General features: G+C 47.9%; 3 protein-coding genes across 5 annotated transcripts; 2 read left to right on the forward strand and 1 right to left on the reverse strand.

The window, feature by feature from the left end:
• The first annotated feature begins 1,555 nt into the window (after positions 1–1,555).
• PHETA2 (PH domain containing endocytic trafficking adaptor 2) lies at positions 1,556–6,724 on the forward strand. 3 transcript variants are annotated; one of them, XM_065944855.1, is made up of 3 exons: positions 1,556–1,776; positions 3,234–3,317; positions 4,331–6,724. In XM_065944855.1, the coding sequence occupies exon 3, from the start codon at positions 4,336–4,338 to the stop codon at positions 5,122–5,124; it is 789 nt and encodes a 262-aa protein (XP_065800927.1). In that variant the 5' UTR covers positions 1,556–1,776; positions 3,234–3,317; positions 4,331–4,335; the 3' UTR covers positions 5,125–6,724. The 3 variants fall into 3 exon arrangements, with proteins under 3 accessions (XP_065800927.1, XP_065800935.1, XP_065800944.1); XM_065944863.1 differs by lacking the exon at positions 1,556–1,776 and adding an exon at positions 1,784–1,947; XM_065944872.1 differs by lacking the exon at positions 1,556–1,776 and adding an exon at positions 1,998–2,092.
• A 307-nt stretch (positions 6,725–7,031) lies between these two features.
• On the forward strand, positions 7,032–10,510 carry SMDT1 (single-pass membrane protein with aspartate rich tail 1). The gene is made up of 3 exons (XM_065944891.1): positions 7,032–7,306; positions 8,811–8,951; positions 10,260–10,510. The coding sequence occupies exons 1-2, from the start codon at positions 7,121–7,123 to the stop codon at positions 8,946–8,948; spliced, it is 324 nt and encodes a 107-aa protein (XP_065800963.1). The 5' UTR covers positions 7,032–7,120; the 3' UTR covers positions 8,949–8,951; positions 10,260–10,510.
• A 1,033-nt stretch (positions 10,511–11,543) lies between these two features.
• NDUFA6 (NADH:ubiquinone oxidoreductase subunit A6) lies at positions 11,544–19,876 on the reverse strand. The gene is made up of 3 exons (XM_065944882.1): positions 19,707–19,876; positions 12,467–12,582; positions 11,544–11,750 (listed from the first exon to the last, which is right to left on the reverse strand). Exons 1-3 carry the CDS (start codon positions 19,843–19,845, stop codon positions 11,619–11,621), a joined length of 387 nt encoding a protein of 128 aa, XP_065800954.1. The 5' UTR covers positions 19,846–19,876; the 3' UTR covers positions 11,544–11,618.
• Between the last annotated feature and the right edge of the window lie 6,125 nt (positions 19,877–26,001).

Below are 26,001 nucleotides of genomic sequence, written 5' to 3' on the forward strand. Positions count from 1 at the left end.
TGAGGAAGGAAGATCCTGTATGCCCATGCAGTGCATCCAAAAAAATAATCTGGCCATCTCTACTCTCCCAGACCCCATCACATCTTCCCCGGATTACTCCAGCATCCTCCTCACTGGTCTGCTTCCACTCATATTTTTGTCTTCTTAGCAGCCAGAGAAATCCTTAAAAATATAGCTCAAGACCTCACTCGAAGGCTTCCCTGGTGACTCAGTGGTAAAGAATCTCCCTGCCAGTGCAGGAGACACGGGTTTGATCCGTGGTCCAGGAAGACTGGACATGCCGCACAGCAACTAAGCCCAGGTGCCACAACTATTGAGCCTGTGCTCTGGAGCCTGGGGACTGAACTACTGAGCCCACAGGCTGCAACTACTGAAGCCTTCTCACCCTAGAGCCGGTGCTCATCAACGAGAAGACACCGCGATGAGAAGCCTGCACACTTCAACTAGAGAAAAGCCCCAGCAGCAATGAAGATAGAGCACAATAAACAATTATTTTAAAAAAAAACCTCACTCAAGACCTGGTGATGGCTATTCATTTCAGTCTGGAGTACCAACCCTCACAGATTTACAAAGCCCCACCCCACACATTCTAACCTAGTATTCTGCGGCTCCTGCCACTCCCCAACACACACACACACACACACACACACACACACACACACACCTCCTTTCAGTTCCTCAAACACAACAGGTCTCAGAGCCATTGCACTAGCTGTTCCTTCTGCCTGGAATGCTCCTCCCTCCAGATTCTGGCATGACTGGCTCCCTCGTTTCCTTCAATTATTTCTCACCTGTCACCTAGGTGAGGCCTACCGTGACCATTCTATTTAAAACTACAACCTTCCCACCCTGGCCCCCCCCACCATTCCCAGACTCCTTAACCCTGCTCTGTATTTTTCACAGAACTTACTGCCTTCTATCTCATTTATTATGGTGTCTATTAGTAACTGAATAAAAGTCAGTGGGGGAGACATAATAAACAGAAAACAAAAGCATGAATGTAGGGAACTTTTTTTTTTATATAAGTGGTTAGTGTTATCATGCAAATACAAACCAGGGATGTGGTAGAGACCTGCAGACAGGCTGCTTTCTCATGGCTGGGGAGGGGACAGGAACTGAGGCCTAAAAAATGTGAAGGAGCTCGGAGGAGTTAAGAGCCCTGGGATAGGGCTGGGAAGCTGGAGCGTTCTTGCAGGAACTGCCACGGCCAGAACTCTCTAGAGGTGACAACCAGCAAGTTCAAGGGCAGATGTTGTGAGCTCACCAGGTTCCCGGGGCTGTCAGGAAAGCCTCCCCAGTGTTTGGTTGTGCACTCCTGCGTCCTTTTACCCCAGGCCTAGCTGTCCACTGACCCCAGGCAGAGCCTGGGCGTTGAAGATGGATTGCAGGCTGGCAGGAGTGAAGGGAGCAGAAATGGATAATCCCCCCCACCCCGGAAGCGGAGATCCAGCCGACTCCAGGGGGCTGGGTTGGGTGGCTGGGAAGCTGGGCTGGGCTTCGCGGACTGGATAGGAGCCCGCCCAGAGGAGGCGTCTGGGCCGAGGCCGTCCCAGACTTGGCTCTGTGTGAGAAGTGGGCCGGGCGGAGAGAGGGGGGCTGGAGAGGGGGAAAGAGAAGGTCTCGAAGTTCTTGGGAGGTGGCCTGGGTCCGAGGCCCCCGGATGGCCCGAGGAGGGACTCCGGGTTCGAGGCCGGCCACCGCCGACCAGCACTGGGCCTCACGCCGGGCACGGCCGTCCGGGCCTCAGTTTCCCCCCGGCGTGGATCGCGGGGCCTAGTGAGTCGTGGGCGGGGAGGGGTGCGGGCGGTAACTCGAGCCGCCCAGGCGGGGTCTCTCGGCTCCCGCGGCCACGTTTGGCGACCCGGACGGACGGAGGCGTGGGGTCCGGAGTCGAAATGGCCCCGGACCACCCCGCGGGCCGCGTTCCGGGGCTTCGGGGGCGTGGAGGTGAGAGCGGGCCCGGCGGGCTCGGGAGGAGGCGGCCCCGGGAAGGCGTGGCCCGCGGGGACGTGGCTGGGCCGCTCCCCGCGCGATGGGGAAACCGAGGTGGCAGCCGCGCCCTGAGTCTGCGGCTCTGGCCGCGGAGTTCCCGGTGAGGCCACCCCGTTTCTGGGCGACAGCGGGTCAGACACCCCCAACCCCCCGCGGTGGCATGGCCAGTGCGTCCCACGCCCCAGCCCGCCGCTCCTCTAACAAAAGAATCTAGAAAAATGCGGTGCAGCGGATTCCCGCCGGGGTTGAAATGCGGGCCCCGTTAACCCGGCAACCGGGTGGGGAGGAGACGCCCTTCCCCGGGGAGGGGAGACAGTTAGCTCGGCTCAGGATCTCCTCTCCGCGCCCCAGTGCTGGACGGCCGGGAGGTGAGGCCACTGCTCAAGGAACCAACCAACCGTGTTTTTCTCTTCCTTCTCCTCCGACCACCATCGGAGACCGGCCCTGCCCCCATCTCAGGACCCTGCTTGCTTCTCCATAGCTCTTATCAAGACGGGTCTTCACGTTATTGAATTGATTTTATTTATTTATTTATTTTTGAATTGATTTTAAAAGACATTAATTATTATTTATTTTTGTCCTTTTTTCTTTTTTTTTTTACAGTTTGCCTCTCCTTCGGAAATGTAGGGTCTAGGAAGGAGGGGCTTTATTTTGTCCACTATTGTATTCAGTTATTTTAATAAATACTTTCTGAGGGCCTCCCCAAGCCCTGCAAGGGGCTGGAACCAAGTCCAGTTGGTTGGTTCTAGACATTCTGGGGCTGGGGACAGCGCTGTAAACACAAAGGAGATCATTGTGGGATGAAGGCTGCTGTTGGGTCCCCTTAGATCAGACCACCTTCCTAATCAGGACCACCTTACATATAGTGATCAGGGCAGGCCTCTCAAATTAGGTTACTTAAAGACCACAGATAAACTATGTGGCAAGTAATAAAAGGGAAAAGTAACAAGCTATGTGGGCACTTAACTCTGACCTAGCCTTAGAGGGCAGGGCGCTGAGGTCCAAAGAGTGATGATCAGGACAATGGGACTCAGATCCTTAAATTGCTTTTAAGTGCTGGGCCTGGGTGGACCTGTGTGTGTATATGTGTGTTTTGGGCAGGGCAGTAGATTATCAGGGGTCAGGGAAGGCTTCCTGGAGGAGGTGGTGGTTTCATTTGACCTGAGGCGGAGTAGGAGGCTGAGTAGGAGTAAATCCAATCCTTTAGGATGGATTGACTGTATTTGAGAATTCTTTTGCAGGTGTCCTGGAAACCACACAGTCGAAGGGCTGAGCCGTGTGGCCAGACAAGAGAGGCCCCCACCCCTGCCCAGGGAGCTCTGCGGGTAAGTGGGTCACTGCCAGGACTTGCCCCCCAAAGAGGTGAGGGAATCAGGAGACCAAGCTCTGCTTCTCATTGGCCACGTGACCCTGGGAAGTTCACCTTCACCATTCTGGTCTCAGTTTTCTGTGAGTCAGGAGAACAGTTGGATTATATGCCACTTGTGTGGGCTTCCTTGGTGGCTCAGATGGTAAAGAATCTGCCTGCAGCATGAGAGACCTGGGTTCGATCCCTGGGTCGGGAAGATCCTCTGGAGAAGGAAGTGGCAACCCACTCCAGTATTCTTGCCTGGAGAATCCCATGGACAGAGGAGCCTGGTGGGCTACAGTCCATAGGGTCACAAAGAGTTGGACACAACTGAAGTGACTTAGCACACACATATGGGGCATCAACACTTGGTAGCTGAGGTTGATCTTACTCCACCACGCCCTATGTTTGTACTTGTTACCGAGAAGGTCCCTATCTGAACCCACACTGATCGAGGAATGAGGCAGGCCTGCCCCACTCCAGCCTTATCTGGCCCTGCAGGCAGCAAAAGGACAACTGTGCCATTATCAAATGAAAGGCCAGCAGGGACCCATGGAAACCCTGGATGGTTGGCTTCAGGGTTGGAGCTAAGGGGCCCTCAGATTAAGGGGTGACGTAAGCACAATGGTTTTTATGAGTTTGCGGTCCATTTCAGCCCAGCTGATGCCTTTTCCTTTGGGTTTTAAAAAGCTGTTCACAGCCCTGCCATACTTCCTGGTCTGACACAAATGACATTTTCCTTTTCTCTGAGTCCTCTGATATCCAGTTTTTTTTGTTTTTTTGTTTTGCATGATCCTCACAACCCTTAGAGAGCAAAGGCAGGGAGACTAGCCCATTTCAGAGATAGAGACACTGAGAACCTTGGGGCACAGAAAGTAAGAAGAGGCTACGGGGCTGGGGCCCAGGTCTTCTCCAGAGCCAGGACTCTTTTTCCCACTGGGTTCAAGGGCTGCCTCCCTCTAATCGCTGTTCGCCTCTGTCATCTCACAGTTCTCATGGGAGCCATGAAGCTGAACGAGAGAAGTGTGGCCCACTACGCACTGAGCGACTCCCCCGCAGATCACACAGGCTTCCTGCGCACTTGGGGAGGCGCAGGTATGCCACCCACCCCCAGTGGCGCTGGCCGAAGGTGCTGGTTTGTCCTCAAGGGCAACCTGCTGTTCTCCTTTGAGAGTCGAGAGGGCCGGGCCCCTCTGAGCCTGGTGGTGCTGGAGGGCTGCACGGTGGAGCTGGCTGAGGCTCCCGTGCCTGAAGAGTTTGCCTTCGCCATCCGCTTCGATGCTCCTGGGGTGCGCCCACACCTGCTCGCGGCAGATGGGCCGGCGGCCCAGGAGGCCTGGGTGAAGGCGCTGTCTCGGGCAAGCTTTGGCTACATGCGCCTGGTGGTGCGCGAGCTGGAGAGCCAGTTGCGTGAAGCCCGCCACAGCCTGGACCTGCACCGCCGTTCATCCTGGAAGGCCGTTTCCAGCCGCTGCAAGCCCCAGGCTCCTGACCGCTGGTCTCCTGGCCTGGAGAACGGCCACTCCCTCTCCAGAGATTGCAGCCCAATGGGCTTGGTGGAAGAAGGGGGCAGCCGGTCAGCAGGGCGGGGCTTGGCCGAGTGGGAGCTGCAGGGCCCTGCCAGCCTCCTCCTAGGCAGGGGGCAGAGCCCCGTGTCCCCTGAGACCTCCTGCTTCTCTACCCTGCATGAGTGGTACGGCCGGGAGATTATGGAGCTGAGGCGGGCCTGGCTGCAGAGGGCCCAGGAGAACCAGCCAGAATGCAAGGACCAGGACAGACCCTGATCCTGGGCCCTTTGGGGGGTCCTTGTCCTGCTGGTCAGGACGCCAGGGCCAGTGCTTTTTCAGGAGTTTAAGGTTTTACAGGTTCTTTTTTTTTTTTTTTTTTTAAACTGGTTTCTGAAGTTGCTTTTGAAGTGAGCTCTCTCCTTCCTGCTTTTTAGGTTTTTCTGTCAGGGAAAAACCAAGTCCACCTTCATGCCTAGAGGGAACTGAGAAATCATTAACTTTCAACCCATTTATTTCCTGAGGCCCAGAGAGGAGACATGGCTTGTTCAGCAGTCTCAGAGCAAGACTCAGGTCTGCTGACTCTGCACTGGACTGCCCCTCTCTCAGGGGATATTAATGAAGTGGGTAATATCACATGACCACAGGCCACTCCGCCTTCACCTATACAATTCTACAGTTTCCAACATGGGGAATCTTGTGTAAATACCCGAAGTAAATACCTCAAGTTGGCTTGAGGGACTGACATTGTCAGAAAAAGTGGATTTACTATGTCACAGGGGTTTCTGGGGCCTGGCTCCTCCTGAGTGGTGAGAAGATTGAACGTGGGACCCCTATCCTGCAGTGAAGACAGGGCTCTTTGGAGGGAGAGGGCCTTTAGGTAGCAAAGAGGGATTTATCCTGATTAGAAAGTGTTAGGGCCCCTCTTCTTTCCCTGACTGCCCTGTCAACAGATGGTGCTGGTCACTGCCCCAGGAGGGGTCAGTAGCTTTTCTGTTAGCAGAAACTCTGTCCTCAGCTGCCAAGTGGGAAGCTGAAGTGGGCTCCCTGGGAAAGTCAGTGACGTTGAATTTCAGTCCTGGGCATTCTAGGAGCTTGGACATAGGATTCCTGGCACCCTGTGATAAACTCTTCTTTCTTGACTGGGCCCCTAAAGGTATTCCTGATCCAGACACCCCTAGGAACTCCTTCAGTCTTTCTTATTACCCAGTGTGTATCTGCCAAGACCCTCTGGTTCCTACTCTCACAAGCATGGTGCCAAGCATTTTCTTTACCAGTTGTTCTCAGAGGCAAAGTGACTGGGTAGACAGGGCCAGAGGCCGATCAGCCTGGCACCCTAAGGATTCTGGTGGCAGCGACTGGATGGAAGATTCAGAGCCTCGTCCAGTATATACAGTCTCTCCCTTCTTAGATTCTCTCCCTCACTGGGGTCTTATGGGGTCTTATGAGGTCTGACGAGGGGCCAGCTAGACCTAGAGCCTTTGGCTTCAGCTTAAGAGCCTCTTTCAGTCCAGGAGGCTGCGATGCTGCTCAGGGTCCAGGACCTGCTCCGAGGAAGCTAGGTTTGTTGTTTGTTTCCTAAGAAGAGGGGCTACCTTCCTAGCCCTGTACGGGAGTCCCACAGCCTGTGTCTCTTGTTTTATACACAGATATTATAGGTTTTTTGGTTGTATTTCTTATTGTTACAGTGCTTTTTATACGATTAAAAACACCGTGTTTATTACTCGTATTGGTTCCTTTTTTAGCAGTTTGTGTGAAAGGCCCCATTTCCCCCCCTTTCAGATATATTTCCCCCCTTTTCAGATATATTTTCCACTTTGTTGTACATAACATATACCGTGACATGAAATAAAATTCCAAAATCATTTAAGAAGCACAAGTAATAAATTTGAATTGTATTTTTAAAATGTTTAAAAAAATACGATAGTTTGAAGTTCAATTAAAGTGGTCTTTCATTTCAGTAACTCTCTGCTCGAACAAGCCTTGGCTGTCCTGGGTGCCAGAACAATAATAGAAATCTGCAAGTTTCACAAAAACTACCCCAGTCAGATGGTCCCGCCCACCAAGCCTGGAATGAGGCGTGTACCCGGGCCTTGGCGTCATCCTCGTGACGTCACCATGAGCCGCAGCAGGAACTAGGCGCACTGCGCAAGTCTGTGAGCCGAATCGTCCGATCTCTACAGTCTCGCGAGGCTTAGGGCGGCGTTCTTCCCGAGGGCGTCACTGGGGCCGGGCACTGGGGTTCTGGGACCCGAACTAGGGGCGGAGCTGGGAGATGGCGTCCGGAGCAGCTCGGTGGCTCGCACTGGTACGCGTCGGATCTGGGGCTTCCCGGAGCGGGCTGATCCTGAGGAAAGGTGGTGATGTCTCTGCCGGACGGAGCTGCTCAGGTCGGAGTCTGGTACCGTCGAGGTCAGTCATCGTTACTCGCAGCGGCGCCATTTTGCCCAAACCGGTGAAAGTGAGTGTCTGCCTGGAGGCGGGGCGAAGGGGCCGAGGCCAATCATTGTGGGGAGTGTGTGCAGGTTGACGCTGATTGACAGGTGCAAAGGCCAGTCGAATGACTGCCTTAGACCGGAAGCCGGATCAAGGACAAAGTTTTGCGCTGATGCACTGCTAGTTTTGACAAATGGGAGGAAGTGGCCGGTTTAGTTAGTGGTCGTTGTTGAGCTGGGTACAGGGAGATAGAAGATGGGGGTCGAGAGCGGAAAAAGACGGCACTTTGCACTAGCTCATCCAGAGGAGCGCAGTGCCCTGGCTGTTTGGAGCCAAAGGAATCTGCTTTATGCATACAGTATAGACAAGTCTTGTAACTTAACTACTTCGTAGTTGATGGGATGAAAAACGCAGGGGTAAATAAACGGGTCGTGGGACAGACCTTATCTTTTTGTGAGTTTGGACCTAGTATTTAATTCATGTAACTAGGTGTGCAGGGAATTATTACAATCAGTGTTTTTACAAGTGAAAAATGAGGGGCCAGAGTAGTGAAGCCAGTGTGCAAAGCTCGCAGCTGAGTTAGGTTCTGGAATTCAGATTTCCTGTTGGTACAGCCCCCACCACGTCCTGTTTTCCCACTACTGAGTGTTATTACATGCCCTCAGTACCCTTGGAGTTTTTTCAGTAAAATAAGAACAATCCCTTATACAGAATAAGTTTGCTTTTTTTTTAATTCCAGGGCTGTGTGAGAGTTACAAAACAAAAACAAATTCTTTTAAAGCTAGTGTGGCCAACGCAAGCTTACATAGAGTGAATTCAAGCCTGTTTCACAGCAAGAAACCGGGTCCATGTTAGGAAAGAGCTGCCTTTATAAATAGGCACGATTGAAAAAAAAATTTCTTTGGGGGGGGAACCCCTGTAGAGAAATAATGAGAGGAAATGTTGAGATTTTATTGAAACTTCTCAAGTCTATTTAAATAGCTAGCCTTTTACTATAAAGACATACTCAGTTTTTAAAATACACGTTTCTAAAATGTAATATAGTGAAGTTAAATTGGTCAGGCACCAGGGAACCAGTTAAAGAACTGCACAGATTATCTCCACTGTACATGTTCATAATTTTGTAATCTGCTTGCATGTATTTAGTGACTTACTGAAGCAAAACTGAACTCTTATTTCCCTAGTCCACCTCCTAGTACCTTCTCACATGTTTAAAAGCATCTGCAAGTAATTAATAGCTCTTGCCCTAATTTGGACACAACTGAAGCGACTTAGCAGCAGCAGCCCTAATTTTTAGATGTAAGAGTGCCTTGTATTTTTCTTTCTGATGTACAGTTTGGTGGCCATAGAATCACTTTCTCTCTTCTTCTAATCATTTTTCTTGCTCCGAATTTTTTCAAGGAGTTTAAAATCAGGTTGCTTATGATGAATCTGAGGTCCACAGGAGGGAATGCCCCCGAGAGGGCCAGGCCTGTGGTCTTGCTAGAGTGGGCACTGGAACTCACAGCCACCACTCTGACCCTCTGCAGATGTCCTTTGGCCTTCTTCGCGTGTTCTCCATTGTGATCCCCTTTCTCTATGTCGGGACACTCATTAGCAAGAACTTTGCTGCTCTACTTGAGGAACATGACATTTTTGTTCCAGAGGACGACGATGATGATGATTAACAGGTAAGATTTGCTTCTCACCCCTACATGGACCAGGAGCGCGAAGTGGGGTGGAGCATCTGAACTGTGATGTGGTTTGGACACTCCACGCAGGAGCACAGACTTTTAATGAATTTACACACTTGCTGACTAACATCTTTTATGTCACCTTTTCTCTATGTTGGATGAAGGAAACTATCTTATTGACTTACAAAATTCACTGGGGTCCCTTCCAACCAGGTTGAATCCCAACCACCCTTTTCTGTTTGCCCTTTAAAGTGTTAGTCGCTCAGTCGTGTCTGATTTCTTTGTGACCCTGATGAACTGTAGCCCTTGAGGCTCCTCTGTCCGTGAAATTCTCCAGGCAAGACTACTGAAGTGGGTAGCCATTCCCTTCTCCACGGGATCTTCCGTTCTGACCCAGGGATTGAATGCTGGTCTCCTGCATTGCAGGCAGATTCTTTGCAGTTTAAGCCTCTAGGGAAGCCCAATTGCCCCTTATGTACCTTCAATTCTCTCAACCCACGAACTTTGTAGACAATTTAATATGCTTTACACACCCACCACAGCTTCATTTCATCAGCTCCACATTGAAATTTAGAAACTACAGGCCCTTATCGGTGAGCTCCGGTTAGCAGTGCAGTCTGTGCACAGGCACTGCAGCCTGGCTCACACACTGCTCACACAGCTTGCCCCAGGGCCAGTTCCATTCAGCTTTCTTGTGTTGACTGCCCCAGTAAGTGCTGATTGGCTGTATTACTTCTGTAAATAAGAACCCTCCTGACTCTTTGGTCTGGTTTTTAAGGCTTGCCATGATCTGGTTACACCTGTTATTCCAGCCTCATCTTTCATATTCCCAACCACATACCTATCCCCAGTTATTCACTATTTCTTGAATTCCCCACACTCTTACCCACTCCCAGGCAGTAGCCCATTATCCCTCCCAACCAAAAGACTGTTTCACACTGTGCTTATTTCTACCAGTTCTTCATTATCTTTGATGAAGTCTTTCCTCCACTTGAAAGTGACTGTTGTGCCCCCTTACTGATCAGTACCGCTTGTGGTATTCAGTATTATACGCTTAAGATACATCCTAAACTCTACTCGACTACATTCTTGCTGCAGGAAACTTTTTTTTTTCTTTTTTTTAAAAATCTTTGGGGCCCCAGTGCCCAGTCTCTGGTGAATGTAAATTTATGAATGAATAATTGAATGTACTCAAAACCGCCTTTCTCCTGCCATGTTTGGTAGAACCTCTGTGGAATTCTCTCTCAGTATATGGTTAGAGGTCTGTTCTGTCAGCCAGCTCATTCCTGCTTTCCTTTTTTGCAGGGCATGGAGAAAGGACAGAAAAGAGAAAGCCCTAACTTAAGAAATGGTGATGCTTGCAGCCTCTCCTCCTTTCCCATCAGTAGATGGGCCCGGGGAAAGCCCTCAGCCTCCCAACTCCAGTGAAGACCCCTACACGGTCTGTGACCACAGCTCAAATCCCCAGGCTCTGGGAGGTTCCCGGAGATGTGCTGTCCACTGAGCATAATCAGGTTATGAAAAACCATAATAAACATCAACTCTGTGTCACTGAATGATGGCTGAAGTCTCTCAAGTTGGCTGTAGCTGCAGTTTCTTGTCCCTGCTGTCCTGTCTCTGTCCGCTGAACAAATAGGTTGATTTACAACCCAGGGTCTTCAGGCCCCTGTGGATCCACAAAGTAATTTGGGGAACCTGGGACAAATTTTCATTATTTATAAAAGCTTAACAGTTGCACAGGCTAACTCAGGGCTGAAGCTCTTGTGCTGAGTGACACTGGCTGGCTATCACACGCAATCAGAAGCAGCTCTGAGTGTTTAAGTAAGTCCTTGAGAAATACCACTTTTTAGCAAAACATGGGTTCCTTAGCTGAAAAAATAATAAAGGGGTTGTTGGTGCTGAAAAATTTGGGACTCCTCAGGGTGATTGTATCTATAGATACTGAAGCCAATTTTCCAACATTTAGACTGTCCAGGGATTTAGACCACCACCATCCAGAGCCAACAGTTCTTTAAGTGGGGTCAAAATGTACTCCTGTCACTTGAGCTACACCTCAGTTTACAAAGGGAATATTTCTGTTCCGTGTGTGCACTGAACAGCTGTGTCTCTAGCAGAATGCCTGAGAAGGAAGTTAACTTCATTTTAAGGACCAGCATTGTTGCAAGTAGATGGCTAGGCTGCTGAGCAGACATTTTCTTCAGAACCCAGGGAAAGAGCCCAGCTTGTCAGCTCCACCTCTCAGCCTCTTAGTGCTGCTCTAACCCTTTCCAATAGTAAGAGCTGGTTAATTTTGGATAATCTGTGCCATTATACCAAGCTTTCCACTCCTGGTGGCTGTAGAAACAGCGAAGTTAACGAAGCCATCCAGCACCATACCCAGAATGACAGTTTCTGAGCAGATGGCCTCTTCCTTCTGTTTACCGACATGCAAGGCTCAGAGAAAAGAGAATCTAATTTACTGGAAACACCACACTTGAGGAAAAGGAAAAGAACAGGTGGTGTGTATACCGGACCCAACTTGTTCAGACAAAAAGTGAGAGACTACAGAAGTAGAGCTTCCCACTGGGGAACCAATGGAATATCTTGAAATGACCGTCATACGTTGAGTTTATTTTTGCTTTAAAATATTTAAATATCAACATGCACCTTTTCCATTGAGTGATTTCACGGGTCGTGCCCAACATAGAACTTGGACAGGAAATCCTTTGGCCTTGGTGCTTCTGTTTCATGGAAAAATCGCATAACATGTGTCCGCTGCTTCCACACTTTAATAGTTTCTTCCAACTCCATCTTTCCCTGTACAAGTGAGGGGACAGGGCTCAGTCAAGGGTGGCTGGGTGGAAGGAATACAACACTGAAGGCCAGAGTTAGATCATCTCTTGCACTGACTTGTTGAGTGACCTTGGGCAAGTAATATGGCCTGTCCAGACCATAGTTTCTGCATCTGGAAAATGAGGTGGTGGACTAAATAATCTCTGAGGCCTGTCAAATATATATATTTTTAACCCTCTGGCTGACTGGTTCCAAGGGGATAACTTTTGGTCACCAGGCCTCTGCCCCATGACTGCCTAACCTGACTGGCTTAACACGTACCATTCTTTCCACGTTACTTACTGGCCCGTGCTGAAGCTGCCACTGATGCTAGTGAGACAGACCAGAGAGACAGAATCAAGCCCAGGATCTGACCCCACTCACTCAGCCAACTGGCCTGCTCTGGCTGTAAACTGGCAACGTGGTGAAGTGGTAACTTGCATGGATGAGGTTCAAGAATTCAAACTTCCCTCTTTCTTTTTTTAGTTTTAAAATGCAAGTCCCAGTGAATTTTCCCTTGAATAATCTTATAATCTATTTAACCAGGTGAGAACCTCCAATCAATTATTCCTTTGAAACACTATAATAGATAACAGTTGCTGACCCAGTTGTTGCTTTTAAATTTGGGTGATAAAATATTCATCTGGAAAGCTCTGGACAAGTTGGCTTCTCTTTTAAATCAGTCAGGGAGAGTCAGTTACCTTAATTACCAGAAGATCAACCACCCTGGGGTCTGTGACGTGCGCATTCTTCTTAAACATTTCCCGGACTTTATCCCGTCCCTGTTTCACAGAGATGTCTAGCTGGAATAAATGCACTAGAGAGAAAACATGATTCAGGGTAGAGATGGTTAAAATGTGTTTTTTAAAAATTGAGTCAATGTCTACTCACTGAATACACAGGTTGCCCATTCACTCCATTCACCAAATATTAGCCTGAGCCTAAGCTCGGTACTTGAGGATGTGAAGAAGCGTGAGAGGTGGTACTGTCTCAAGAGCTTACATTCTGTTTGGGGAAACAAGCCCACTGCATTTGAAGAGGCAGCACAGCACAGCTCAAGAGTATGAATAACGTGGGTTCAAATCCCAGCTTTGTCGTCTATCAGCTATATGATTCTGTATACGTTAAACTTCTCTATGCCTGAGGGTATTTATTTACTGGTGAAATGAGGAGGACAGCAGCACATACTAACTCCAGAGCTGCTGTGAGGATTCTATGAGAGAAGGAAAGATGCTTAGGCCAGTGCCTGGCATGGAACAAGCTCTCAATAAATGTCAGCATTATTGTTACACAGAACAACGGGCAAGAGATGCAGGGCTGACATTAACGTACAACGATACGGTATAGGTTTGTGTACCACGCAAACTTAAGAGCTGAGGGAGGCTGCTGAGTGTGCAGATAGGGAAAGGTGTCAATCCAGCAGACAGTTACTACCATATTAGGTTTACCAGGGGGAAGGAGAGGGAAATTTAAGATCTAACAGCTCCTGCTTTCTAGGTCTTAAATCCACCAGTGCAAACACTGCAAAAATCACAATATTCAGTAATCCCTGATTAAGTGCTAAAACAGTGGGACAGACTCAGTGACCTGGGAGTTCGACAAAACATACATATGTCTTTGAAAATTAGGTTTCAGTCATTTCATTCTCATCTCTGGCAGTTGCCCTTCAGTGGATTTGCTGATGACAAGGACATGAACGGAGTCTTGTATGTAGGTAGATGGGATAAGGAGGGAAGAAAGGGGCACATGAGGCTAAGCAGAAAGCATAACCAGGCTCATAGGCTAGAATGAGCACTGTGGTTGAGGAGACCAGTGGGCTCATTGGTGAGAATACCCTGCAGTATGGCCATTCCTGTGACAGGTCCACTCTAGTCTATGGAGCTATCACAGCCAGCTCTGAAAACCACGAGGGCCATCTCATGACTGAATTAACCAACAACAAAGCGTGAATCTTTAATTATACAGGTAGCTTAGTGACAGCAATAGAAAAATAAAGCTCTGCTGAGGGAAAGAGCATGCCAGGCTGACTCAACCAAAGAATAAGCAACAGCAGAATCTAACAGGAGAAACTGCACCCCAGCTTTACAGGAAAGTGTTAAAGAACTTGTCTCCAGTGGAGTGCTGGAGCAGCCTGCCATGATGAGCCAGTTATACACAGCTCTGCCCAAATGTGCCGTCAGCGACTTCACTGAGAGCCTAAAATCAACCCTGGGGGCAGTGTTCACGGCACTGAAAATGGCAGGGGCTTTCCTGGCGGTCCAGTGGTTAAGAATCCGCCTGCCAATGAAGGGGACACAGGTCTGATCCCTGCTTCGGGGAGATCTCGCACACTGGGGCAACTAAGTCCTTGCGCCACGACTACTGAGCCCACGCGCCGAGAGCCCGAGCTTCTGGGGTGAGAGAAGCCCGGGGAACCACGAAGAAGAGCAGCTCAGCCCTCTCTCGGCGACTAGGGAACGTCTGAGCAGCCACAAAGACCCGGCACAGCCAAAAACACACCACAGTGTCACACTAGGAATTTTAGAAAAGAGACAATAAGACAGAGACACAAATTACTGCAAACCAACATGGATCCTGAACGTTGGAATCTTACCACTAGAGCGCTGTGGGGACTTGCCTGAAGTCAGACAACTGATCCTGGCAAACAGAGGCCAAGAATCCAGGCTGTTGGTTCTTTAATTTACAAGGGAAAGGAGTATGAGGAATCTTTCCCCTGCTATCAGTGCTCACCTTTCCTACATTTTCATACTAGAATTCGGTCCAACCTCAGGAGAAAAAAACCAAGGTGCCTCTATGCACACGAGTGGAGCTGGTGTCCACCTGACTCCCATTCCCCAGGGTCTCCCGAACCACACACCAGTGCACTGGGCGTATGAATCTTCTCAGGAAAATGTTCACAGGCACAAAGGCAAAGTTTTGCTTATAGTGTTGTTCAAAGATCCCTGAAAGTCCCTCCTGTCAGGTTGAGAATCCTTGTTTCTAAAGAGACAAATTCCATAGCTTTGTCCCAGCTGTCCTCCTATCCCACCCCCCTGAACACACCCCTTCACCCTTGAGACAGGCTGTGGGAAGGCAATCAGGAACAGCTAAGCAACAGTCTGCCGAACTGTTCTTTGGTCTAAATCGGTGGCCGTTAAACCCGTGATGATTCTGCCCACCAGAACACTTGGCAACGTCTGGAGGCATTTTTGACGGTCAGAGTGAGGGGGAAGAGTGCTAATGGCATCACTGGGTGGAGGACAGCATGATGCTAAACATCCTACAAGGCACAGGGCAGTCTCCACAACAAGGAACTATCCAGCACAGATGTTGCTGTCGAGAAGCCCTGGTGTAAACCAATTCCAACTGTTCCTTCTCAACTCACAGATTCCTGGCTTACTCTTTGAATCCTGAATATTTTAATTTCAATTTTAAAAGCATCTGCGAGGCTCAAAAAGGAGATATGAAAGTGCCCCTTCTGGATGAAGGTGACTTCCACGGTGTGTGTTTTCCTCAAGTTACTGTTAAGGCTTTTCTGAGTCAGGAAGGCTCGACACATGAGGAAGGATGACAATGGTACGGTTCTCAGTCATTTGCTCCAATTCATTTTGGGAGCATTTATACCAAGTGCTAGGAGATCCTTAGATGGGAAGGTAGCATGGTGTGATGAAAAAGAGCATGGGATCTGGGGTCAAATGAGCTGGGTAAGGTCTCCACACCATCATGAACGATGACCTTGGCTGGGGTACAACTCCTCAGTCTGCTTCCTCATCTAAAACATAGGAGAGAAAATAACCTCTGATCTAACTCCTTTACAGGAATGTGGTAAAAATCAAGTGACAACATCTTATTAACAGTAACGCACTGATACAGATGTTAACTTACAAATTTCAGCACTTATTTCCCATACCTCTATTATGTTTGGGGTTTTAATGATCTGGTTATATGCCTATTTTCCTGAGTAGACCATAAGACTCTTGAAGGCAGGGTTGTGTTTTAATCACTTTTCTATCTCTCTAGGCATCTAGTACTGACCCTGTAGTACAAGAAGTACCCAGTAAAATGGAAATTAAATGAATAGTTTCTATAGAAAGTCTCCTGTCACACTGTAACCAGCAAGCAGCATGTATTATTTTTTTCAAAGGAGGGAATCTGGGGAGGTTTTGTTCTGTGCTTCCATGCAGAGGCAACCACACAGGCAAATGGCAGTCTGTTCCAAGTGTGCAGCACAACTGGGCCCTGTGAGATTCAGGGAAAACTGCAGCAGGAGCTGAGCAGACAATCAGGGTCTGATGGTGTGATGTGAGACAAGCTTATGTGCCTCAGTTTTCTCATCTGTAAGACGGGGAAACAACTGGAACCCACACCACAGTGAGGCATCTGGCACAGTGCTGGGCCACATGTTTGCATTTCAATGAACGCTGTGCGTGTGTGTTCCGTTACTCAGTCGTGTCCGAATCTCTGCAGCCCCACAGACTGCAGCCCACCAGGATCCTCTGTCCACGGAATTCCCCGAGCAAAAATACTGGAGTGAGCTGCCATTTCCTCTTCCAGGATATCTTTCCAGCCCAGGGATTGAACCCGGGTTTCCTGCATCTCCTTGCATTGGTAGGTGGATTCTTTACCACTGAGCCACCTGGGAAGCCCCAATGAATGTTGCTCAGGCCACTGTGTACGCTGGTGTCACGATATCCATCATGGGATTTCAGCTGAGGATCCAAACTAAGGACTGGGAATAAGTAAAAGTATAGTATTGCTAATAACTAACATAATAATTATTATGCAATTGTGCAATCTCAAAAACGACAGCATGATCTTGGTTCATTTCTAAGGCAAACCATTCAATACCACAGTAATCCAAGTCTATGTCCCAACCACTAATGCCAAAGAAGCTGACGTTGAATAGTTTTGTGAAGACCCACAAGACCTTCTAGAACTAACACCACAGGCAAGTTTGGCCTTGGAGTACAAAATGAAGCAGGGCAAAGACTAACAGAGTTTTGTCAAGAGAATGCACTGGCCATGGCATACACTCTCTTCCAACAACACAAGAGACAACTCTACACATGAAGCACAAGCTGGAATCAAGATTGCAGGGAGAAATATCAATAACCTCAGATATGCAGATTGACACTACCTTTATGGCAGAAAGTGAAGAAGAACCTAACAGCCTCTTGATGAAAGTGAAAGAGGAGTGTGAAAAAGCCGGCTTAAAACTCGACATTCAGAAAACTAAGATCATGACATCTGGTTCCATCACTTCATGGCAAATAGATGGGAAACAATGGAAACAGTGACAGACTTTATTTTTGGGGGCTCCAAAATCACTGCAGGTGGTGACTGCAGCCATGAAATTAAGATGCTTGCTCCCTGGAAGGAAAGCTATGATCAACCTAGATGGCATATTAAAAAGCAGAGACGTTACTTTGCCAACAAAGGTCCATCTAGTCAAAGGTCTGGTTTTTCCAGTAGTCATGTATGGATGTGAGAGTTGGACTATAAAGAAAGCTGAGCACCGAAGAATTGATGCTTTTGAACTGTGGTGTTAGAGAAGACTCTTGAAAGTCCCTTGGACTGCAAAGAGATCCAACCAGTCTATCTTAAAGGAAATCAGTCCTGAATATTCATTGGAAGGACTGATGTTGAAGCTGAAACTCCAGTACTTTGGCCACCTGAAGCAAGAACTGACTCATGTGAAAAGACCCTGATGCTGGGAAAGATGAAGGCAGGAGGAGAAGGGGACGACAGAGGATGAGATGGTTGAATGGCATCACTGACACAATGGACATGAGTTTGAGTAAGCTCTGGGAGTTGGTGATGGACAGGGAAGCCTGGCGTGCTGCAGTCCATGGGATTACAAAGAGTTGAACACTACTGAGCGACTGAACTGAACATAATAATTACAATGATGAATGTCAGATATGAATGAATGTTAGTTATTATCAATACTTTTACTTATTCCCAGTTTGGATCCTCAGCTGAAATCCTGTGATGGATATCATGACACCAGTGTACACAGGCCTGAGCAAACAAGCTACAGATCACCAGTCCTCCCCACAAAGGTGTTGCACCCCCTGGAGCCCCCCCTACCTGGAATCTCCACTGCTCTACAGGTTCCTATAATCTCCTGGTTTCTCCTCCTCTTCTCAGGACCCTCCTGACTCTGGGCTTTTCTCAAACAGTATTTGAGGGACAGTCTTGGAGGGTGTTGGTTCTGAATTAACTCAATATCTGGGTTCTAGTCTCAGCTCAGCCATTGATGTTTTACCCTTTGCAAAGTATTCTTCCTGTCATCTGGGTCTTGTCCCCCACCTCCTGTCCTCCCTGTAACAAGAAAACATTCTTGGGCACCCACGAAGTGTTCTGCCAGGCAAACCTATTTTTAAAATCTGCATTTGAATACACACACCACCTCACACATTAGCTACTCTCACTGCCCTACACTTATCCATCTGTTCCCTGGATGTCCGTGAATTTGTAGTCCCCAGGGATCACTCAGGTTTCTCCCTTCCTTGTATCCTCTGGGTTTCAAGTTTAAATTCTGATCCTTGATAACCTCTTAAAAAGTCAACCTGAGGGCAATGACACTGTGGAGCAGACACAGCTCTCATACAGTAAAGACCTGGGTTCTGCATGGACAGTAAGCCCTATAAATAACAGTACCAATAACAAGCAGCAAGAGGAGCAGCATTTAATGAGTGTCTAAATGTCAGACCCTATGCCAAGTACTTTAGATGCATAAACTTATTTAATAGAGCAACTCTCTGAAGGTACTATTATTATCATTCTACAGATGAGGAAACTGAGGCATAGTGAGATGAAATAGCTTGCTCATGGTAACACAGCTAGTAAGGGCCAGGGTTTGGAGGCAAGTCCACATAACTACATTCTACTGCTTCTCACACACAGGTACGGAAGTGGCAGCGCTGAGAGCTATGGTGCTCAGGTCACTTAAAAACACAACTCCTCTCAGACCACCAGTGGTGGCCTCCATTAAAACACACTTCTCCAGGGGATCTTTCCAACCCAGGGATCGAACCCTGGTCTCCAGCACTGCAGGCAGATTCTTTACCACAGAGCTAGTAAGGAAGCCCTAAAACACACCAAGTCAGATTGGACAATTACAAAGTATCAACAGTGCCTGATATTTGTACTGCCCTTGACAGTCTGCCCAACTTTTCTTTGGTCAGGGACATTGGGCAGCAGCACTGATGGAGATGCCAAGACAAAATCTCTCTGAACCAAGGGACTTATGTTTTAATCCTTCAGGAGGACAGACTGGCTTTCTGACATCTAAATGAAGACAGCGGTTCTGGGGGGCGCAAGGAAAGGAGTTCCTAAGGAATATTAGGGGCCTGTGGAGCTAGGTAAAAAGACCTGGGAGATTGCAGGAGGCCACCTCACCCGGAGGGACTGGAAAAGGCACCACCGTCTTACTGGACGACCTTGGGAAACTCACTTCCCTTCTCCGGTACTGCTTCTCTGCGGTGGATGTGGGAACCAGGTGATCGCTGAAACCCCACAACCCCTTATCTATATAACCTAATGAAGAGTCTGTAAATACATTCAGGAACTCGAGTTGGGTTCCAGATCCACCAGGGGCGGGCCCTCGGCCTTGCACAGATCACTTCGACTCTAAGTGCCTCGAATGCTTCATCTACAAAACGAACTGTGTCACTGACAGTCCCGGCTCTCCCTCCCAAGGGTTCAGGAAGAATTTGGGGGCCAATCAGCGAGGGCGCCTAGAAGCGCGGCTCCGACGCACAGCACGGCTGGTCTGACCCCCGCGCCGCCGCCAGGTCAGGTCCACCAAGGTTCGTGTGACCCTACTCGCCTGAAGCGCTCGGAATCATCTCTGCTCAAGTTGGTGACCTCAGCTCGGCCCGGCAGAAACGGGAGGCCGGGACGGCTGCGACCTTGGGAAGTTGCCTCCCGGGCCCCGCGTGAGCCGCTGCCTCTCACCAGTGTTCGGCACCTCCCGATACCAGGCTCGGTAGAGCTCGCGCACCCTCCGCTTGGCCTCGTTCATGTCCCGACTGAAAATGGGCTTCACCGAGGTGCTGGCTGCAACAGCAGCCTGGCGGAGTCCGCTCGCCGCCATCTTGCTGAGAAAATCACTTCCCAACTCCACCCCGTTTCGACCTGTAAGTGCGGCCGAGGGACGAATCTTTTTTCTCATTGGCTAGAACTTAAAGTCCCGCCCCGAAATGCCACTGGTGGGCGGGAGAAGGGCTACGGGGCTCTCTGATTGGCTGAGAAGCCACTCTCTGGGAGGAGATAGGCAGGTGTAGGCTGCGCATGCTCACCTGCGGAATCGTAAGGTCGACCGTTGGGCATCCTAACTGTCGCCCGACCGCGCTGACAGGGGGCGCTCGGGCCCAGACTGGCGGCAGTGCAGCGAGCTGGCCCCCTGGCTGCTGACTGGCGTCCACTGCAACACGCCCGCGAGCCGCCCCGGCCCCTGGTGTGGTAACGTACAGCGGCGCGCACTTATTGGAGCTTCTATATCAGCTCCCCGCGCTCGGGTCACGGGCCCTCCTGAGGTAGATAATGGCGCCTGGGCTGCTGTTTCATCGGCCTGGCCCCTCTGCAGATTTTCTGCAACTGTTTTTCCCCACCTTTAAACCAACTCTTTCGAAGCTCGGTATAGATGTGCACGCGCTCCCCTGGCCTTGAGTTTCTCTGCGCTTCTCCACAGCCCAGGGAGGTAGTTTATATCATCTGTTCCTATTTTAGACGGGGACGTTTTCATCCCCAACTGTGAAAACAACCCAGAATTTTGTACCTGGAAGGAACTTTAGGTCGTCCATTCTGGGCACCTCTCTTTTTCCTGGTATTTTTCTTTTATTTATTTAGTTTTCAGCCACGCCTGCGTGGCATGTGGGGTCTCAGTTCCCCTACCAAGGATTGAATCCATGGCCCCTGTAGTGGAAGCTTAGAGTCTTAACCGCTAGACTGCTGGGGAAGCCCCTTTCCTGACATTTATCTACTGAGGCTATCTATCTCTGAACGTCAGTGGGGGGAGCCTGGAAGGGTAAAAGGAAAAATAACAGCTAACAACATGTCAGGCGGTGGGTAGATACTGTTAGTCTTCCTTCATCTCTTAGATCAGGTAGGTTCTGTTAGCACCCCCATGTTACAGGTGAGGAAGCTGAGATGGTGCAGCTTGCCATTTTAGGTTCCGCCCCAGACTGACTGCTGTCTGGAGTCTGTCTGTCTCTTCTGAAAATGCAGTTGACCAACACCTTATGAGTGTTAGGGAAGGAGAAGTCAGGGCTGAACTTAGCTTTGAGACCTCAGCCACCATAGGGGATGGACTTGCATCTAGCCCAGTCTTTCCCATTTTAAAGGGTAAAAAATTGGATTTTTCCCCTTGTGTTATTTTTTTAATGTACATTTAAATGAGTCGTGCATTTAAAGAAAGCACATAACATGTGTAAGTTATAAGGGATACCAGAATGGGAACTTTTGAACTTTAGTACCTGCCTCAAAAAGTTGTAGTACAGTTAAGATTTATGTGTTGAGTTCAGTTGCTCAGTCATGTCCAACTCTTTGCCACCCCATGGACTGCAGCAGGCCAGGCCTCCCTGTCCATCACCAACTCCCAGAGCTTGCATTTAAAGTGTACGGTGCTCCTATTAACCACTGTGTTACATTTTTCAGGCACATTAACTTGTTGAAGCTTCCCGACACACCTATGAGATAATGCTGTTATACCCACTTTACAGATGAGAAAATTGAAACACAGTGGCCAAGTTACTTGACAATATTGGATTGAGACCCAGGTAGCTGACCCAGACCTAGCTGACCTCTAGGAGTAACCACTATCATGAATTTAGTGTTTAATATTCTTATCCATTGAAAAAAAAAGTAAGATCTGGACTTCCGTGGTGGCCCAGTGGTTAAGAACCTGCTTGCAAATGGATTTGATCCCTCCAGGCATCTGGGGCTTCCCTTGTGGCTCAGCTGGTAAAGAATCCACCTGCAATGCAGGAGACCTGGGTTCAATCCCTGGGTTGGGAAGATGCACTGGAAGAGGGAACAGTCACCCAGTCCAGTATTCTGGCTTGAAGAATTCCATGGACTGTATAGTCCATGAGGTCGCAAAGAGTCAGAAATGACTGAGCGACTTTCACTTTTCTTTCTAGGCATCTAAGCCACTGTGCCCTAGCACCTGCAAGCCACAACTACTAAAGCCTGTGTGGCTAGAGCCTGTGCTCTGCTGCAAGAGAAGCCGGTGCTATGAGAAGCCCATGTACCACAACGGGAGGAAAGCTCACATGCAGCAATGAAGACCCAATGCAGGCAGAAATAAATAAAGTCTGTTGGGAAAAAAAGTCTCTAAAACAGCTCACAACTAGAGGGAGAATATTTGCAAATCATCTGTTCCATAAGGGACTTCTGTCTAAGATATATCTATCTATCTATCTAAGGTAAAACTCAATTTTTTAAAAGGCCCTATTTGAAAATAGGCAAAGGTGACACCAACAAATGCTAATGAGAATGCGGAGCTGCAGGAACTCACATTGTTGGTGAGAATACAGCCAGTGTAGGAAACAGCTTGGTATTTTCTTACAAAACTAGCATACTCTGGACTTGCCGGTGGTCCAGTGGTTAAGACTTCAATCTTTCACTTCACGGGGCTCAGATTTGATCCCTGGTTGGGAAACTTTAAGATCCCACGTGCCACAAGGCATCACCCAAACACAAAAAACTAGTATACTTTTACTATACAGGTCAGGAATCACACACCTTGGTATTTACCTAAATGAGTTGAAAAATTATGTCCACACAAAAATTTGAACATGGATATTTATACCAGCTTTATTTATACTTGTCAAAACTTGGAAGCCACAAAGAAGTCCTCCAGGAGGTGAATGAATAAATAAACTGTGATACATTCAGACAATGGAATATTCTGGAGCAGTAGAAAGAAATGAGCCTTGAGAAGATGTGGAGGAAACTTTAATGGATATTACTAAGTGCAAGAAGTCAATCCGAAAAGGCTACCTTTATGATTCTAGCTATATGACAGACTGGAAAAAGGCAAAACCATGGAGGCAAAAGATCATTGTCAGGGACTAGGGTGGAGGGAGAGAGGAATAAGTGCAGTACAGAGAGATTTTAGGGCAGTGAACCCATTCTGAATGATACTGTAATGGTGAATATATATCATATATATTTGTCCAAATCCACAGATTGAACCCTAATGTAAACTATGCACTTTGAATGGCAATGATGTGTCAATATAGGTTCTTCCATTTTAACAAGTTGTACCACTCTGATGGGGGATGTTGATAGTGAGGGAAGCTGGAGAGGGCATGGCAAGGGGTATGTGGAAACTGTACTCCAATCAGTTTTTCTGTGAACCTAAAACTGCTCTTTAAAAAGTCTTTTTTTTACCACAATGAGGTACCATTACACGCCAGTCAGGATGGCTGCTATCCAAAAGTCTACAAGCAATAAATGCTGGAGAGGGTGTGGAGAAAAGGGAACCCTCTTACACTGTTGGTGGGAATGCAAACTAGTACAGCCACTATGGAAAACAGTGTGGAGATTTCTTAAAAAACTGGAAATAGAACTGCCGTATGACCCAGCAATACCACTTCTGGGCATACACACTGAGGAAACCAGATCTGAAAGAGACACGTGCACCCCAATGTTCATCACAGCACTGTTTATAATAGCCAGGACATGGAAGCAACCTAGATGCCCATCAGCAGATGAATGGATAAGGAAGCTGTGGTACATATACACCACGGAATATTACTCAGCCGTTAAAAAGAATTCATTTGAATCAGTTCTAATGAGATGGATGAAACTGGAGCCCATTATACAGAGTGAAGTAAGCCAGAGAGATAAAGAACATTACAGCATACTAACAAATATATATGGAATTTAGAAAGATGGTAACGATAACCCTATATGCAAAAAAGAAAAAGAGACACAGAAGTACAGAACAGACTTTTGAACTCTGTGGGAGAAGGTGAGGGTGGGATGTTTTGAAAGAACAGCATGTATATTATCTATGGTGAAACAGATCACCAGCCCAGGTGGGATGCATGAGACAAGTGCTCAGGCCTGGTGCACTGGGAGGACCCAGAGGAGTCGGGTGGAGAGGGAGGTGGGAGGGGGGATCGGGATGGGGAATACGTGTAACTCTATGGCTGATTCATGTCAATGTATGACAAAACCCACTGAAATGTTGTGAAGTAATTAGCCTCCAACTAATAAAAAAATTTTTTTTAATAAATAAATAAATAAAACAAAAAAAACACAAAAAGTCTTTTTTTTTTTTAATGGGCAAAGGCTTTGAGTAGCTGTTTCTGCCAAGAAGTTATACAAATGAGCAGTAATACATGAAAAGACACTCAACATTATTAGTCATATGTAAATGCATATTTAAAAAGCAGAGACATTACTTTGCCAACAAAGGTCCATCTAGTCAAGGCTATACTTTTTCCAGTAGTCATGTATGAGTGTGAGAGTTGGACTATAAAAAAAGCTGAGCACTGAAGAATTGATGCTTTTGAACTGTGGTGTTGGAGAAGACTCTTGAGAGTCCCTTGGACTGCAAGGAGATCCAACCAGTCCATCCTAAAGGAAATCAGTCCTGAATATTCATTGGAAGGACTGATGCTGAAGCTGAAACTCCGATACTTTGGCCACCTGATGCGAAGAGCTGGCTCATTTGTAAAGACCCGGATGCTGGGAAAGATTGATGGCAGGAGGAGAAAGAGACGACAGAGGATGAGATGGTTGGATGACATCACCAACTCAATGGGCATGAATTTGAGTATACTCTGGGAGTTGGTGATGACAGGGAGGCCTGGCATGCTGCAGTCCATGAGATCGCAAAGAGTTGGATGTGACTGAGTGACTGAACTGAACTGACTGAAAGGCAAATGAAAATAAGAAGATACCATTTCTCACCCACTAGAATATATTTTTTTTGGTGGGGGATATTGATACAGGTTAAGAAATAACTGCTTTTCTGTCCCCCATCTTGCCACTGTCGTTGGTGCCTAGTGAATGTTAAATTGGGTTGAATTGAAGACTTCAGCATGTGAGAGACTTGTGCTGTTGGTAGTGGAGTGAGAACTAGATCCCAGAACTTTTTTACCTGGGCCTGATGTTTTTCTTTTACTCCATCCCTCCTCTCACCCTCCTCTCACCTCCTCTCACCTCTTGGCCTTGATTTGAAGCTCGTCTAAGATGGTTGCGTCCTTCTTCCGGAGACCACATTACAATCAGAGATTCAAGCAGAGGGTCCTTTGGTTTCCAGTGGTATATGAGGTCATGGGGTCCCAAGATGAAAGCAAAAATAAGGGGAGGTATCAGGAACTGATTCATGAGGGCTGAGATACACAGCCACACATTGCCTTAGACCCTTTTCTTTCTGGCCTCCATTATTTTTCTGGCCTCTATAGGGACCAGAAAGAAGCTTTTATAATTTTCTAGCATGCACTGTGTTATATACTACACATTTTATTTATTTTTGGCTGTGTTGGGGCTTCGTTGCTCCATGGACTTTTCTCTAATTGTAGCGAGCAGGGACTACTCTCCAGTTGTAGTGCGCAGTTTTCTCATTGTTTTGGCTTCTCGTTGCTGAGCACAGGCTCTAGGGTGTGTGGGCTTCAGTAGTTGCTCCTTATGGGCCCTAGATAGCAGAGACTCAGTAGCTGTAGCGCACTCATGGGCTTAGTTGCTCCAAGACATGTGGAGTCTTTCCAGACCAGGGATTGAACCCATGTCCTCTGCATTGGCAGGAAGATTCTTAACCACTGGACCACCAGGGAAGTCCCATACTGCACATTTTAAATTAAATTTATATGACAATTATAGATTCATATGTATAGAAATAAGAGAGAAAGGTCAGATGCACATTTTACTCAGTTTTTCCCAATGGTAACATATTGTAAAACAATACTACCGTATCACAAGGATACTGACACTGATATAATCAAAATACAGAACCTTATCCTCACCACAAGGATCCCTCGTGCTACCCTTCTCCTCTGTTGTTCAGTTGCTGTCATGTTCAACTTTTTTGTGGCCCCATGAACTGTAGCCCACCAGGCTCCTCTGTTCATGGGGTTTCCCAGGCAAGAATACTGGAGTGGGTTGCCATTTCTTTCTCCAGGGGATCTTCACAAGTCAGTGATAGAACCCATGTCTCCTGTATTGACAGGGGGATTCTTTACCACTGAACCCCCTGGGAAGCCTTCTCCTTACTTATCCCCTCCCTAATCATGGG

Source organism: Muntiacus reevesi, chromosome 1, assembly GCF_963930625.1.
Source record: "Muntiacus reevesi chromosome 1, mMunRee1.1, whole genome shotgun sequence".
NCBI lineage: Eukaryota > Metazoa > Chordata > Mammalia > Artiodactyla > Cervidae > Muntiacus > Muntiacus reevesi.